Source organism: Littorina saxatilis, linkage group LG16 (genome assembly GCF_037325665.1).
Source record: "Littorina saxatilis isolate snail1 linkage group LG16, US_GU_Lsax_2.0, whole genome shotgun sequence".
NCBI classification, from domain to species: domain Eukaryota; kingdom Metazoa; phylum Mollusca; class Gastropoda; order Littorinimorpha; family Littorinidae; genus Littorina; species Littorina saxatilis.
The window spans coordinates 2,738,285-2,755,097 of NC_090260.1; the positions used below are offsets into that span (position 1 = coordinate 2,738,285).

General features: G+C 45.3%; 3 protein-coding genes and 1 long non-coding RNA gene across 5 annotated transcripts in view; 1 reads left to right on the forward strand and 3 right to left on the reverse strand.

Annotated features, from left to right (window-relative positions):
- LOC138950206 (uncharacterized) overlaps positions 1–16,813 on the reverse strand; it is a 596,636-nt gene that overhangs the window by 331,666 nt on the left and 248,157 nt on the right. The window lies entirely within an intron of this gene.
- On the reverse strand, positions 4,227–8,580 carry LOC138950194 (uncharacterized). Its single transcript, XR_011450545.1, has 3 exons — positions 7,535–8,580; positions 6,830–7,156; positions 4,227–5,839 (listed from the first exon to the last, which is right to left on the reverse strand). It is a non-coding gene; the product is annotated as an uncharacterized lncRNA (long non-coding RNA).
- On the forward strand, positions 8,613–13,512 carry LOC138950193 (uncharacterized). 2 transcript variants are annotated; one of them, XM_070321939.1, is made up of 3 exons: positions 8,613–8,739; positions 9,373–11,232; positions 11,485–13,512. In XM_070321939.1, exons 2-3 carry the CDS (start codon positions 9,810–9,812, stop codon positions 13,209–13,211), a joined length of 3,150 nt encoding a protein of 1,049 aa, XP_070178040.1. In that variant the 5' UTR covers positions 8,613–8,739; positions 9,373–9,809; the 3' UTR covers positions 13,212–13,512. The 2 variants fall into 2 exon arrangements, with proteins under 2 accessions (XP_070178040.1, XP_070178041.1); XM_070321940.1 differs by lacking the exon at positions 8,613–8,739 and having other exon boundaries at positions 8,865–11,232.
- The window catches only part of LOC138951439 (serine/threonine-protein kinase prpf4B-like), a 4,516-nt gene continuing 1,863 nt past the window's right edge, over positions 14,161–16,813 (reverse strand). Inside the window, exons 2-4 of the mRNA XM_070323042.1 lie at positions 16,170–16,810; positions 15,226–15,384; positions 14,161–14,701 (exon numbers count right to left, since the gene is read on the reverse strand). Of these exons, the coding sequence (XP_070179143.1) occupies positions 14,340–14,701; positions 15,226–15,384; positions 16,170–16,810 (1,162 nt within the window). The 3' untranslated portion in view covers positions 14,161–14,339. The remainder of the gene's footprint in view (positions 14,702–15,225; positions 15,385–16,169; positions 16,811–16,813) is intronic.

The window sequence follows — 16,813 nt, forward strand, 5'->3', positions numbered from 1 at the left end:
AAACAGGTTTGCGATTGTGAGGTGTTAGCCGGTATTTTTACCGACAATTATCAAATGAATTAATTAAGCAACAAATCAGTGCTGGGGCCGACGCTATTCTTAGCGTACATTAACGACCTCCCGGAGAGACTGATGGCACTAGCGCGCCTGTTTGCGGACGACACTGCAGTGTACAGGGTGGTGACTAGCGTAAACAACCAGGCCCAGCTACAACAAGACCTCCATCGCCTAGCCGAGTGGGAGAAGAGCTGGGACATGCAGTTCCATCCTGCAAAGTGCAACACCCTGCCTGTTACGAGGAGCAGACGCCCACTACAGCCCTCTTACCAGCTCCATGGGCATACGCTGGAGACAGTGAAGGCGGTCAAGTACCTGGGTGTGACCATTCAGGGTGACCTGTGCTGGGACGACCATATTAACAACATCGTCAGCAAGGCAAACAAGACCCTGGGGTTCCTGCGGCGCAATCTGAAGATCTCATCAAGATCCGTGAAAGAGCAGGCGTACAAGGCCTTTGTCAGGCCTATCCTGGAGTACGCCTCGTCAGTATGGGACCTGCACACCCAGAAGAACATCGACAAGCTTGAGACCGCCCAGAGACGAGCTGCCCGATTCGTCTGCAACCGCTACCACAACACGTCAAGTGTCAGCCGGATGCTGGACTCCCTTGGGTAGCAGTCTCTGGAGGAGCGCAGGAAGCTTGCCCGCCTATCGATGCTCTACAAGATCACGAACAGCATCGTACACTGTCCGGGCATCAAGTCGAAGCTGGCCCCCTTACCACCACGCCAGCGAAGAGGCCACTGCCAGCAGTTCGGCCTCATCACCTACCGCACTCAGTATCGGAGTGCCGCTTTTCTACCCAGCACAGTGAAGGACTGGAACTCTCTACCAGCAGCTGTCGTCGAGGCCCGCACTGTCGACACCTTTGTGTCGCGCGCCTCGCACTAAACCAGTAGCCACTGTGACTCATGTCCCCTCCCCCCCATACTCCCCAACCTGTGAATTTTAAATGGACTTTTGGATGCTGGAAACGCTGCTTTCTTGGACTTGCGCAACATCCCATCAAGTGCCGAAGTAATCACTACTGCTGATTGTGGGCAATAATGGAACTTAGACAAGACAATCAGATGTACCGAATTACAAACAAAATGTCAAGTCATTTGAAACGTTAGTACTGCTGTTATGCGACATGTTAGAAAGAATTACAAAAAATAAAGATGTACCTTTTCCAAAGAAAACAGATTTTTTTTTAAATATGCAGGCTTTTTAAACAAACATTAAAGCTTCAAATTACACTGAAATGTAATTCATAATCAACGACGGCTGCTCAGACCACTTGTTCAAACGCGTACAAACATTCTTGGGAAATGCTCTCTCAAAAGCCCTGCTCAGCAGCTAGCAGTTAAATGTTCAGCAGTGAGCTTGATGTGGGCTATTTGTGCTCAGCGCTGTGAAAATAGTCCACTTCTTAAAGATTACTTTCGCTTTGAAATCCTCATACCATCCATGTCTGATAAAATATGTACATGAAATTTGAGTATTTGGTTTATTTGAAGTTGAAAATAGCAACAAATTAAATTTGTTTGATGAGTCAGCTTAGAGTTAGACCAACCGACTATTTTAAGGACTCTTTCTGGCATGTCAAATAAAAGCAAACCTAATCTCTCGAATGACTTGATGTACTTAACGACATGTCTTAGCATAAATTACCAGACGTTTGAAGGCAATGCATTGAGAAATTTATTAAATGTGCTGGATTTCTTCCGATTACCCACTAAAATGGCCCCAGAAACCGCATTTTACGGCTTCTCAGAAGAATTACATACCGTTCATCATGCCATTACGCCATTGTTAGACAAGATATGTAAACTAAGCTGACTGTTTGGATGCATATTTAATTTTTCTTTCTAATAACATGCACAACAGGTTTCCTTTCAGCAGTTTTGATAGTATGTCGATTTTAACACGTTAAACTTGATTTTGCGAATTTGATTGTTGGGGATGCTAGTCTTGTAGGTTCTACTTTATAAACAGTACCTCGTGTAAACTAAATCTGTCTACATCCCATACTGGTCCGACGAGCTACAGAGGACACATGATGCACTATCAAGAGCTAGAGAAGAAGCTGAGAACATCCCCAGTTTGAAAAACAACATTAAGCTCCAAGAAAGCAAAGCAAAGCACATAAGAACAAAGCTTGAGTGTAAAAGAAGAGGCTGGCGAGAAAAGACAGCAGGGCTAAACATGGAAAAAGACACCTCAAAGCTCTGGAAACTCACAAGAGCACTGAATGATGAAGGCAACAAGACGCAGAAGATCACTCTTGAAGAAGAAAATAAAACCATCACAGGAAAAGAAGCTGCAGACACCTTTGCAAAGCTTTACGAGAAAGAAAGCGACACCACCATTCCTCTACCTCTACAGAAGGAAGTCAGAAGAGAACAGAGGGAGAGAAGAGAAGGAACTGTCCAAGAAGCCATGCAGCATGACATCACCATGGCTGAACTGAAGACTGCCATCAAGAAACTGAAGCAGAAAAAATCTCCAGGTCCAGACAACATCACTAATGAGATGCTGCAACACCTAGGCAACTCAGCTCTTCAGAAGCTCCTGGACATTTACAACCTCAGCTGGAGACAAGGACAGGTACCGCAGTGTTGGAAAGAAGCCTGGATGATCCCAGTGCTGAAGAAGGGAAAGAACAAGACAAAAGCCCAGAGCTATCGCCCTATCAGCCTGACAAGCTGCGTATGCAAGACCATAAAGCGCATTATCAACCAGCGCCTGCAGCTGTACTTGGAGTCGGAGAGCATCATCGTCCCAGAGCAGGCCGGCTTTCGACAGTACAGAAGTACAGAGGACCAGACAACCCACCTTGCCCAAGTCATTGAGGATGCTTTCCAGGCCCAGAAGGTCACCCTGGCAATCTTCATTGATCTGCAGAAAGCTTTTGACAAGGTTTGGAAAGACGGACTCCTGGTTAAACTCCTGCGGAGCGGTATCAGAGGCAACATGTACCAGTGGACCAAATCTTACCTGCACAACAGAAGAGCCAGAGTGCTGGTAGATGGTCACTGTGGCCAGAAGGTGCTGCTCCGCCAAGGAGTGCCACAGGGAGGAGTCCTCTCGCCCACCCTGTTTATACTCTTCATCAACGACCTTGTGCCCGAGTTGCCCAGTAGAGTCCATGCAGCACTGTATGCTGATGACCTTGTTCTCTGGTGCACTGAGGAGCATGCAACAACTGCGACCTACAGGATGCAACTTGCCCTCGAGAAAGTTGCAGCTTGGGCAGACAACTGGTGTGTAACCATCAACAGAGACAAGACAACAGCTACTCTCTTCACACTCTCCGCCAAAGTACAACCTGGAAGACTGACGTTGGGTGACACGCCACTGAAGTTTGAAGACCAGCAAACCTACCTCGGAGTCACATATGACAAACGCATGACATGGAAACATCACATCATGAATGCAGAAGCAAAAGCCAGAAGAAAACTGAACATCATGAGGAAACTGGCAGGATCACAATGGGGCGCAAACGAAAAGATCCTCAAGACAGTGTACCAGGGGACCGTACAACCTCACCTTGAGTACGGATCTAGCTCTTGGATGACAGCAGCCAAGACGCACCTTCAAACCCTAGAGAAAGTCCAAAATCAAGCGCTGAGAATCATCACAGGCGCTATGAAGACAACCCCAATAGACAAGATGCAACAGGTGACCGGCATACCTCCACTCAGCAAGAGAAGAGAATGCAAAGCGATGGTACAAGACATCAAGTACCAGTGCATTCCAGACCACCGAATGAATGCAAGGATGAAGCAGCTCTCTTCTGGCAGGCTAAAGAGATCAAGCTATGCGACTGAGACACGGGCCCTGAAGAGAGAACACCAAGCAAAGATGCCTGAACTGGTTCACCCATCACACTTTTCCCTTGAAGAACCACCCTGGAAAAACAACCTTGAAAACGTGTCCATCCAGACAACAGTTCCTCATCTCACAACAAAAGATGAACAGAGCGATGTGCAGAAGAAAGCCCTGACACTTGCCATGCTCGACGAAAGATACCCCCAAGAAGCATGGATGCGGGTCTTTACAGATAGGTCCGCCACAGATGCCGTCAAGAGAGGAGGAGCTGGTGTCTACATCCAACACCCCAGTGGAGAGTGGCAAGCAGAGGCATACCAACTGGCCTCCACTGCACCAACTACAGAGCAGAGGTAGAAGCGCTTATACACGCAGCCAATACCATCAGCAGCAAGGTCAATCCCGACACCCAAGTTGTCTTCCTGACTGATGCCTTGTCTGTGCTGCAAGCAGTCAACAACAACAAACTGCCTCAGCTTACAACGACACTTCATAACATCAAGTGTCTGAAGACTGTATTGCAGTGGATCCCCTCACACTGCGGGATAGACGGGAACGAACAAGCGGATAAAATGGCCAAACTGGGTGCGGAGGACGAACAAGAAGAAAACCCAGTGAGCGCCACAGAGATGAAAACCATCATAAAGTCTCTGCTTAAAACCCCTCCAACGCATGACAGCTACCACCAACTGTCAAGACCTGAACAGGTAGTCATTTTCCGCCTGAGAACAGGGCACAACAGAATGCAACAACACCTGCACAAAAAACTGCGAGCCGTGCCCTCCCCCATGTGTCCCTGTGGAGACGCAGAGCAGGATGCAGCCCACATCCTGCAGAAATCTCCAGCCCCTGAGGAGAGAGATCTGGACCAGGCCGGTGCCCCTTCATGAGAAGCTGCATGGACCTGTGGAGGCTCTCCATAAGACCACCAGCTTCATTACCAGAGCTGGACTCCAAGTTTAACATTGGCGAACGACAAGAAGAAGAAGAAGAACTAAATCTGTTTTCTAAATAACATAGGACAATGAATGGGCTTTTCAGTCTTATAATTGCTTTTACAATAAATGGCCTCATCAAAATGATCTGCCCTCAAACGCGATTGCTTAGTTTGTTGTTGTTGACAGGTAGTATAGAAATAGAATATGAACGTTGGACATGTTTTAACTGCTAACTAATATTGACAAAACCACTGTATACTTCTGTGTCTGCAGACTGTTCCTGGCATAATTAATGTAAATGCTTAAAAAATTCCTTTAACCATTTTAAATATAAAATTTGTTGTTTTGTGCAAGGGAGGTTACACAGTGGCCACTACATACAGTGTTGGTAGTTGGCCCCTGAGCAAGCGTCAGCATCAGTGTTGGTAGTTGGCCCCTGAGCAAGCGTCAGTATCACTATCAGTGTTGGTAGTTGGCCCCTCAGAGAGTATCAGGGTCAGTGTTGGTAGTTGGCCCCTCTGCGAGTGTCAGCATCAGCGTTGGTAGTTGGCCCCTCGGCGAGTGTCAGCCTTAGTGTTGGTAGTCGACCCCTCAGCGAGTGTCAGCATCAGTGTTGTGTCAGCATCAGTGTTGGTAGTTGGCCCCTCAGCGAGTGTCAGCCTCAGTGTTGTGTCACCATCAGTGTTGGTAGTTGGCCCCTCAGCGAGTGTCAGCCTCAGTGTTGTGTCACCATCAGTGTTGGTAGTCGACCCCTCAGCGAGTGTCAGCATCAGTGTTGTGTCACCATCAGTGTTGGTAGTTGGCCCCTCAGCGAGTGTCAGCCTCAGTGTTGGTAGTTGACCCCTCAGCGAGTATCACCATCAGTGTTGGTAGTCGACCCCTCAGCGAGTATCACCATCAGTGTTGGTAGTTGGCCCCTCAGCGAGCGTCAGCCTCAGTGTTGGTAGTCGACCCCTCAGCGAGTATCACAATCAGTGTTGGTAGTTGGCCCCTCAACGAGTGTCAGCATCAGTGTGTGAGTAGAGGTCCTTGAACAAGGAACAGCAACATAGTCATAAGAGCAGAAGGTTTCTTGTATTAAATGTTAGCAACAGAGCAGTTTCACCACATAATCTTACAAGAAAAAGAGAAGACAGTGAGTAATTCTAAAACTTGCTCTTATTCATACTACACTTAGCAAACCATTTTATCTACAGGTACAAATTGTGTACTTTAAAAAAAAATCACTCCCGAATCATTTTGTTCAAACTTTCTACGCCATTAAAGGCACTTCACTTGGAAATGTGGCACACTCTTCCGCTGCTCAAAAAAGGATGCCCCAAAAATTTACCCGAAAAAACACAAAGTACCACTTAAAAATCAACTCAAGTTCAGGATAGACACAATAATAATAATGAAAATAGAACATTTATATAGCGCTTCTTCACAGCTCAAAGCGCTTTGGCAACGTTTACATACGTGAAGAAGAACATCAATTATCTGTCCAGAACAGGGTGTCTTCTTTGGTTAACTTTTGTACTTTGTGTTCTGCCATTACTGCTGATGCAGGTGTCAATCGCTTCAGCAGTAAAAAACATGAGGTCTTGCGTTAATTTAGAGGGGTTAAACAATTAAAAGAAAGCTCTGTATATCAGCAATGACTCAGTCCTTTAAAATGAATCAGACAAGGCTAACAATTCAGGAAATGGAACAAACCAACTGAATTACAAATTAGCACAATTTCTTGAAATCCCCTAGAGCATGTTCTATTCTCCTCACAATCTATGCCCCCCCCCCCCCCCCCCCACGTTAACAATAACAGCATAAATACATGTTTTTAGTACTAGTAAATTACTAGTTATTGTCACTTAAGAATCAGTTTTGTTGATATCAAGGAGTAGTAAAATTTAAAGTCAAAGTTTCAGATAAAAGTTTAAAAAAGAAGTCAAACACTGAAACAGCATTCTTTTGTTTTCCAAATGTTCTACAGAATTGTCAATGACTGAATGAGTATCATATTACAAGCATAACATATTTACCTGAAATGATGTCAAGTCTTTTCTTGCACACCACGTTCACTAAGACTTATGCTTTCATTGGCATTCCTCATTGTCTCTGCCCTTTGTTTGGTAACTATGTTGGTGTCCACGGGTAGAAGATGACACTGGAGGAGAGCATGGTGGTGCCTGCCCTTGCTTTGGTAACTGTACATGTTAGTGTCCACGGGTAGAAGATGACACTGGAGGAGAGCATGGTGGTGCCTGCCCTTGCTTTGGTAACTGTATGTTAGTGTCCACGGGTAGAAGATGACACTGGAGGAGAGCATGGTGGTGCCAGACGATGCAGACGGTGATGAAGTTTATTCTCTGGTGATACAAGAAAGAAAATTATGAGCGTTTGCTGAATGTTTCAGTGTTTGCTTGAAAGTTGAATGCATTTACAATTACCAGGTGAATACGCTGCACAGATCTGCAGTGCAGATGATACTAAGACAACACTGTCAGCACAGCTACCAAGTCAAACTTACAACGAGCACAGTCAGTATATAATATGGCGCTGATTAACAATAACAACCCATTTAAGTTTCAAACATGCCTTTTCTGCTCTAATGTTTTCTCTCTCATGCAAGCTGTTTTATAACCTTGACATTTTCTGCAACAACATTCCCAAACACAATCTGAAAAGTAGCATGCCTTGAAAGGAACATTTGATCAATTATGCTTTAGATCTATTCCAAACCTTACCTTTTTTCATCATGACAGGAAACAATGCTGACGTGTCTAGTTCACGTGTTGAGTTAACCTGCTTGGAGCACTGCTGTAGATATAGGGTGTGACTGTGAGTATTCAGGGTGTCAAGATGTAGCCAATGTCACCGTATATGAACAAGCCCAGAGGTCCTTGGATTGCAGGACACACCCAACTCTCATAAATCATGGTACCCTTTTCACACCCTGGCCATAGAACAACACGACACACGGTCCAAAGAAAGATGTTCGTCACCAACTACTTCAATGCCTGTTGAAGCCGTCACGGCGTGGCATCCTTCCTTGTTGATATTATACTCGAGCTGTTTTGTTTCGTTGACTGACTGATAGACTATTGCTCGAAAATGTGTGTAAACAGCACCACAAACACGCCGAAAAAGTGCACTACAAGTACAAGCTATCTGGAATTGCTCACGAGTACGTGTGGTTAGCCGCTTCCTGTCGGGTTCACACTCGTCGTGCAAGGCAGAATATACATTCGGTGAATGCAGCGAAGACTCGTTTCCTTGCTGATGTAGAATATGTCGCCGTGCATGGACTGACAGACATCAATCACGCAGAAAACGGTGCAATCATAGTCTTCGCGGGTGCTTGTAAGTGCTAAACTGCATACCGTCCACACTCTTGTCAACATATTTCAAACAGGAGTCCATGCTTTGACAAATGAAAGCGTGCGGCACTCTCCTTATCGTCTTGGGCATTCCGCGGATCCGTGCGGTGACGAAAATGTGTTGATGGCGCATGTTATATCGCAAAATGATGCACGAGTCGAGTCGACTCACAGTCTCATTTACGGCCGCCATTTTTAGGATTAAAATTATCTCCCTTGCAAGTTGGGGGCGCTTCTGTCTGCTCTTACCTAACTTAGGGCTGGGGGGGGGCTGTCCTAAGATAAGAGCGACATAGGAGCGCTCTTTGGCCAAAGAGCGGTCCGTGAAACGCACCTATCTTAACTTTGCTCTTAACCCCATCTTGACCCCTTAAGAGCTCCTAAGTTAGGATAAGAGCGGTATATGAAACCGGCCCCTGGTCAATGGGAGCCAATCGCAAGCCGGGAAAGCCGACCTTCACATTCAAACCACACACATGTTCGCATGTCAACAATGGCGAATCGAGGTTCAAATGCTGCGATTGAGAACAGTACAGATTACCCTTGGCTCAACGCATTCAGGCCTTTCATCGGTAAATATTGTTTTGTTTTGTTGTATTAAAGTTATCTAAAGAAGCTTAGGCCTATATTTTGTTTCTCTTGTCTGTATCTTCGTGTAGATTGTAAATCAAAGTGGTGAAGTGGACCGGTCTGAAATTGTACTGTGTTTCGCTCATACGCTACTGGTGTCGAAGCTTTTTATTTTTCTTGCTGTCTTTCCTGTTGACTTTATGTACTTTGGTTGATACTTTGAACTTATTTGATAGTATTTTTGTCATTATTGTAACAGGATGGCACATTTAAGCGTAGATATTGACTGTTGTGTACGAAAGTGTTAGACCGGAAGTAAGGCGTCGAAGGTTTCAAAGAATAACTCAGTCAGGTTTCGTTTTCTACTATTTGGCTTTTTTCGTGTTGTAGCCTGAAAGAAATAATTCTTTACGTGAAAAGTGCACCTTGTTTACACGCAATTGCTTCTCAGATATAGTTTTAGAAGTGCAAAAGTCCACATTTAAGTGCTCTCTCTCTCTCTCTTTTAAAAAAATTTTTTTAGAGCAAAAGTGAAGTAACTATTATCATAGAGTTCAAAACAAAACACAGATGAGACAAACCATTTGATTTAAAGATGTCAATTTACTCATGAGTTTTGTTTTTATTTTATTCAGAAGATGACAACTTTGATCGACTAAGCAGATGGATGTCAAGCGCAGGACGAGGAAGAAAAGTTGCCCTCCCCAAGCATCAAGTCCTTACAAATCGTCTCCTCATCCAACTTGATCAGTTGCGGCTTCAGCTTGGGAAATCATGGGAGGATATGGAGACTCTGTTTTCTTCCATCTGTGACAACAGTCTTCTTCTTCATACAACCCTGAAGGAAGAGGTCAGGCGTGCAAACAAACAAGCTGCTGAAGTCCACTCTAGTGAAGGTGATATTGTTGCATTTGTGTATGCTGATGTGGGCGAGGAAATTAATACCAGAAACATTGGGCCCTTCTTGCAGAAGTTGTGACTTACAAGACGCCATCTTCTGTCTCCTGACTCTCTGTGTGACCTGCCCAGCCCTACAGAACTAGTGACAAATGGGACACTAATTGACTTACTCATGTTCCAGAAAGACGAGAGGCATACTTTGTGCAGGCAGTGGTTTACACATGTTGGACTTAACATTTCAGACTTGTCTGACAAGCAGCTTAGAGCAAGACTCGACAAAGTACGCAAACCATATGACACTTTCTCTAAAAGTCTGCACAGAGGCAACAACGAGGCGAAGCTGAAAGACTATTTATTTCAACAGCAGTCTCATTTTCCCCTGGTATCTGCGATGCCTACTGTCCCGTCTGTTGTGCCTTGTGCAATAGAGAATGCACCTGCAACACCCCCAGCTGACCATCCAACCGGAGATGAATTGACTCATCTAAAGATTGCATCAAGTGGCAGGCAGTTAGCTGCACTACGCAGGAGCAATGAAGAGCTCAGTGGGAGTCTGTTGGAAGCAAAGAACCGAGAGATGATTTACAAGGACCTTCTCAAAGAGAAAACTCAAAGCGTAACCACCTTGCAGGCAGACTTGACAAAACTTCAAGGCAAAGCTGAACGTAGTGCATCTCACATAAAATGTGTGGAAACCCAGTTGTGCAGTGCCAAGGAGTACATCGGCAAAATTCGGCAAACAAACTTTTACAAGAGACTGAAAAGGCAGGAAACCAACTTAAAAAAGAGAGAAGAAAATCTGAAAGATCATGAGGATGGTGGGTGCATTCAAACAATTGAGCGTCTGAAGCACAAACTCAAGTTGTGTCAGACTGCTAATTCAAGTCTGAGAGCCAAATTGAACAGTGTGAAGGAGAAGCGACAACAAGACTTGGACAGACATAATCAGCTGACTGCTGATCTTCTTGAAGAAGCTGTAGTACATACTGTGAAGACAACAGAGGAGGGCCCCAGGAAGAAATTCACGCATGATGTCATCAAAACTACCATTGGACTCATTTCTTGTGGGGTTTCTGCAAAGAACAGTGGCCATGTCATCCAAACAGTTGCGCGCAATCTGTTCCACACCGATATCGACGACAAAGATGTACCATCTGAACGCACATCTCTGCGGTTTGCGGATCAAGGGCACTACCTGGCTAAATACCATGTTGCCGAGACTGTGCTTGACTCTGACAATTTTGATATTCATTTTGACGGAACAACACGGGACCACCGGAAATATGTGGGTCAACAAGTGACCACAAGTGCAGGGTCCCTCAGCTGTGGATTCACAGAGGTAGCTACAGAAGACGCCAAGACTCTTGTGGATGTTACCGTCAGTCTCCTCCAAGAAGTGGCGCAAGTCTACGACAAAGACGACACAGAACGCTGCTTCAAAGCAGCTCTGCAGAAGTGTTCAGGACTGATGTCTGACAGAGCCGCTCCAAACAAGCTCATGAAGAAAGACTTCAACGACCTCAGAAAGGCAACCCTGGGGACAGAGGAGGATCTCCAGTTCCTGTACTGCAACGCCCATTACTTGCTTGGACTTGGTGAGTAAACACATTTCACAGCTTTGTACATGTGTTTCACTGTATCAGTGTCTGTGTCTATTATAAAGGTTAACCTCTATGCAGAGTGTGCTGTAAATGTAATGTGTAAATGATACATTTTTAAGTCTGTATTTTAAACTGTGTGTTTGTTCTGTATTACTATCTAGTATCACTTTGTATCTCTACAATGTCAGCAAATGTGTGTGAATCACTGAATGCTGTATCTTATATTCTTAATTCTGACTGTTTCAGGCACAAGTGCAGAGAAGTCACTGAAAGAACTACAGACCGAGTGGGGGCAGCAGCGTATTGGCCGAGACAACGCAGCTCAGTTTGGACATTGGCAGGCAAAGGAGGCAGCAGCTGTTCGCTATGTGCGGATGGCCTGCGAGGTTCTAGGACCCAGGGGCGATGATCAATGTGGCTGCAGAGATGCATGGCTTGCATACTGTGAGATGACCAACAAGACGTCTACTGTGCCAAGCTTCAAATCTAACCGGTTTAACAGCATCTTTTATGGTGCAACAAAGCTGCTGGCACACCGTGACGACATCATAGAGTTCCTGTCAGATTACATGCCGAGCAGGAACCAGAAGCTGGAAAGTGTGTTGAAGGATGCCCAGAGTGAAGAGGTGAACGTTTTTGTTGCCACGCTTGCCATGGTCTACGAGAGGATCACAGGACCTTACTGGACTCTACTGTGTGCTGGGGAGACGAGCTATGCAGAGTTTTTCTTGCCTGTTGTGGAGCTGCACGCACAGCTGAGAGAGTGGAGAGATGACAGTGCCTCCATTTTCAGCCCCCATGTGCCGTCACTCTTCAGTATCCAAGTACCAGACGCATCGTCACTTGCAGCACTCCTAGATCTGGATGAGGCGACACAACAGAAAGTGCAGCGTGCCTTCAGCCACTTCTGTGTCAACTTTGTTGCTGTCACTGAGCGACAGTTGGACGACTTCCTGCCTGGTGGCCGATACCATGCTGTTCAGGATCCACAAGTGTTGGAGCGGCTGCGGCATTCACACATCACCAACCTCTTGGGAGAAGCCTGCTTTGGGGATCTCGATATTTCCATTTACACGCACCGCAACTCCTCAGTCCACCACCACAGCACTCTGACCATGTTGAAACGGAACAAAACAATGAAGGCTTGGTTCAACCAGAAGTCCAATGAGGAACAAAGGCAACTTCTTCTGAATGCATCCAGTAGTGGTCCTGAAATGCGAAAGCGTCACCGAGAGAATGACAGAGAGGTGAAAGCCAGCAAAAGACAGAAGCTACAGCTTCAGCAGCAGCGGACAGAGGCAGATCGACAGAAGAAGGCAAGGGAGAAGGCAGATATTGCTCAAGAGATCCGTCAAGATGGGGGAGCCTGCAGCAGTGCTGGTGATGTCGACAGGCTGCTAGAACGAAAAGCTCTGCAAAGAGAAAAACTGGCTGCTCTGAAGACCCAGATTCGCTTTTTCCGGCATGTCCTGGGATTCAAGTCTGAGCTTCTGAAGCTCACACAGGACCTTCCAGGCCTGGAACAGTCTCTGAAGGAGTTCCTTGCGTCCCAGGACCCATTCCCAGAACACAGGGACAGGGTGGACAACAACCTTGATGAGGAAGACGAGCCATCAGAGTCCGACTCCTCTGCTTCAGAGCATGAGAACGACCAGCGAGTAGATAGCGACGGGTTTTCATTTGCCCAGACAGGTCAGACAGTGGCAGTGTTCTACGATGAAACATTTCATGTGGGCACTGTTACAAACATTCTAAGCGCAGATGAGGCAAAAGTAAACTTTTTAAAGAAGAGCTCTCTGGACAACAACAGATTTTCTTGGCCAGCCAAAGAAGACAGTGACACCGTCAGCAGTGTGTTTGTGTTTGCATGGGACTTTTTGTTAGAACCGATCTCCACAAATGCACGGATGTGGCATGTCCCAAACAGCACTCTCCAGGAACAATATAACTTGTATGTGGAGAAGTACTGTTGATAAGTAAAACCAGGCAGATCACAATCAGTGAGTAAGTGGATTTCTGTCATTTGTGATTCAGTTTCGTTACAGAAGGTCTTTACTTTTTTCTGATATTTTTAAGAATTAACTTTCAAAAGTGGTGTGTTCAATTTCCACAAAAGAGATGTATCCAAGAGTATGTTGCATTTTGTGACTGCTGTCAAAATTTGATGCATATTTGTCCAGTAGTTCAAAAGTTACAGGCAGTTAAAGTTTGCATATTTCAGGGTTCCTCCGATCTTCATTTCCGCCTGTCAAAATGGTGAAATTCCTGATTTTGGCTCCCTTATTGTGACTGAATGAAGACAACCACATGTCTGTAATTGAAGATTTCTTAAGTATATACTATTGAGAGTAGAAATCAGAAGAATTAATGTGTTTTGATGTCTTTTTGTTTGTTAAAAAAATTCCTAAACGTGCCCAATTATCAATTTTCTGCCATTTGCCACGCCCCCAAATAGCCTTTTTTTCAATATTGACAGCTTCAGTACAAGTGTATCTCTACATCCTATCCTATTTCATTGATATTTTTGTGTTCTGCAGGCACATGTTAGCAAGATAAACTTGTTTAAGATGGGCATTTACTTAGTACTCAAATGGTGTGTGACCTCAAAAATGGAGAAAATGTGAATACGCACCGCTTAACGCTAACTGTAAACTTTAAAAATCAGATATCTCAGGAAGTATTTGAGATAGAACCTTACTTTTTGTTTTGTTATTCTTGTTTTATACAGAAGAATAAGAACATCTCAAAACATTAGGAGATTTTTCAGACTCATTTTTTGACTGCCGGTACCTAATTATACATGGGTGAAACCTGGCAGCTGTTGTTGTATATATAGCTCTTTCAGAATATAAAAATGCCTGGGATCCTGAAAAGTTTCACACCTGATTATACAAAATAATATAGAAAAGATGAAGGCCTCACCTCTAGCAGGTTCGGCTGGTTGACGAAATCCCCGCCTTCCGTCGCTGGTCTTTGGCCTGGCACCCTGCCCTGGACTGCGTGAAGACTGAGGTGGGCATCCCTGGCGCCCAGGGAAGTCCCTTCTGTCGTTGCCAGGGTGACCACCCCGGCCCCCACTGTCCTCTCGGTTCCTGTCGCAGTCACCGCCTGACCTCCAGCCGGTCTTGACAAAGCGGTCCTCGCCCTCTCTCTCCTGGTTTCTCTCTCGCTGTCTGCCCTCTCGCTCTCGGTACCTGTTTTTTTCCCTTATCTCTGTCTCTTCCTCCGTCTCTATCCCTTCCTGCGTCTATGTCTCTGTCTCTGTTCCTCCCCCTTCCTTCGTCTCTGCCCCGACCTCTGTCTCTTCCGCTGTCACTGGGTTTAGATGCTGGCTGGGATGAAGATTTACTCCCGCTTGGTCGAGTGATGCTTCTGGACGATGAAGAAGAGGGTGGCTGTGATGAGGTGTAGAGACCTGCAGCTTTTAGAGATTCAGATGGAATACCTGGTGACCAACTTGCACCTGTTCACACACACACACACAAGAATGCATACTTTTATTTTTTTATTCACAACTTACTGAATTTTTTTAGCTGGAGTCAGAAATATTATTACATATTGCTTATAGCCCAGCAGACAGACAAACTAAAAACAGAGTTCGGAATTGGTGAAACCAAAATGGTCCCACCGCTCGATCACATCTCCGACAATGGCCGATGTCAAAGGTCAGTTTGCCGTGGACCAATAGAATGTACATAGGCATAGGCATGTGCAGTCAATCAGTGTAACATTACACATGATTACCCCCACCCCCACACCGTTCATGTTAACTTTATTACTTGCTCAAGTTGCTGTCAACATACCTCAGTCTTTAATTACGATGGAATACAACAAAAAATTACATAACAAAACAAAAACACTTATCAAAGAAAACTTACCTCTTTTTTAGAAACTACATGATTGTTATCCACATGTAATCCTTATTCAACCTTTTTAACGTAAAACGAATGCTAATAATTATATAAAAAAAGGATGAGACTAACTAACCATCAGATTTACGTAGAAAGGGATAGATGATGGACTCGTCGGGTTCACTGGTGGTCCCTGGCACTCCACATGGTGCTGTGGCGTCATTGTTGCTCGAGTCAGTGTCATCTTCTGAGCCGGGAAGATAGTCATCGTCCGAGTCGCTGTAAGAAGACCACTCTGGAAACAAAGAGATTTAATTAGGCCAAAGAAAAAAAAATACATGTTAAGGTTGTTAAGATACTCTGATCAGAATTCAGGACAATTTGATAAAACTTGGTATGAATGTAGGTTACACATAGGGATCAATGGAAATGGAAAAGGTGGGGATAGTGTGCACCCCTTCTTCATAAATTTTAGATACCCCATAGACCCAGTGAATAGATACACACACTACCTGCTAACGTAAGGTAGATGAACGCACACACATACAGTTTAATATTTTTCACACAATCATATGAAAGTGTGCACCGCTTCATTTTTGCTTCTTTGCCCAGTAGTGTTCTCTTTCAGATATGGTTGACAATGAAGGAAACATAAATTGAAGTTGAAAAAGGCGCACAGATTTGTCAGAGCTAACACAATGACTACCCACAATGTGTGTGTACCACCACAACCTTGACTTTGGATTAGATACACACATTACCCTACAATGATGTTAAGATGCATGGACACACACACATATGATTAAAAAGCGCTGGTCATCTAAAAACTTTAAAAAAATGCACATCAGACACTTACAAAACACTTTTCAGTCAGGTAAGACCAAAGGACATTACACTCAATGAACTAATGTGTTTCTGAGAGTTCAATGACCCATCAATTCAAAGCAAATAATTATACATGGGTGAAACCTGGCAGCTGTTGTTGTATATATAGCTCTTTCAGAATATAAAAATGCCTGGGATCCTGAAAAGTTTCACACCTGATTATACAAAATAATATAGAAAAGATGAAGGCCTCACCTCTAGCAGGTTCAGCTGGTTGACGAAATCCTCGCCTTCCGTCGCTGGTCTTTGGCCTGGCACCCTGCCCTGGACTGCGTGAAGACTGAGGTGGGCATCCCTGGCGCCCAGGGAAGTCCCTTCTGTCGTTGCCACGGTGACCACCCCGGCCCCCACTGTCCTCTCGGTTCCTGTCGCAGTCACCGCCTGACCTCCAGCCGGTCTTGACAAAGCGGACCTCGTCCTCTCTCTCCTGGTTTCTCTCTCGCTGTCTGCCCTCTCGCTCTCGGTACCTTTTTTTTCCCTTATCTCTGTCTCTTCCTCCGTCTCTATCCCTTCCTGCGTCTATGTCTCTGTCTCTGTTCCTCCCCCTTCCTTCGTCTCTGCCCCGACCTCTGTCTCTTCCGCTGTCACTGTCCCCCTCCGAATCTCTATCTTTCCTCTCTTTGTCTGGGTCGTCCTCTCTGCTCCTGCTCTCTCTCGGGCTGCGGTCACGGTCTCTCTTCTCTCGCTCAAACTGATCTTGGTCACGGTCTCGTTCTTGGCCGGAAGACCTCTCCCTGTCTGTGCGAAACGGGATCTCTGTCTCTGTTGTCGTCCCTGCTGCATCTGTCTCGCCCACTGTCTTTGTCTCGTTCCTTCTCTCTGCTCCTGTCTCTCTCCTT

What these genes read in the sequence shown, in the direction of transcription:
- LOC138950193 (XM_070321939.1), top strand. Translation starts at nt 9,810, where the DNA reads ATGTTCCAGAAAGACGAGAGGCATACTTTGTGCAGGCAGTGGTTTACA. An exon ending in CCATTACTTGCTTGGACTTG is followed by an intron (nt 11,233 to 11,484) that starts GTGAGTAAACAC and finishes TGACTGTTTCAG; the next exon opens with GCACAAGTGCAGAGAAGTCA.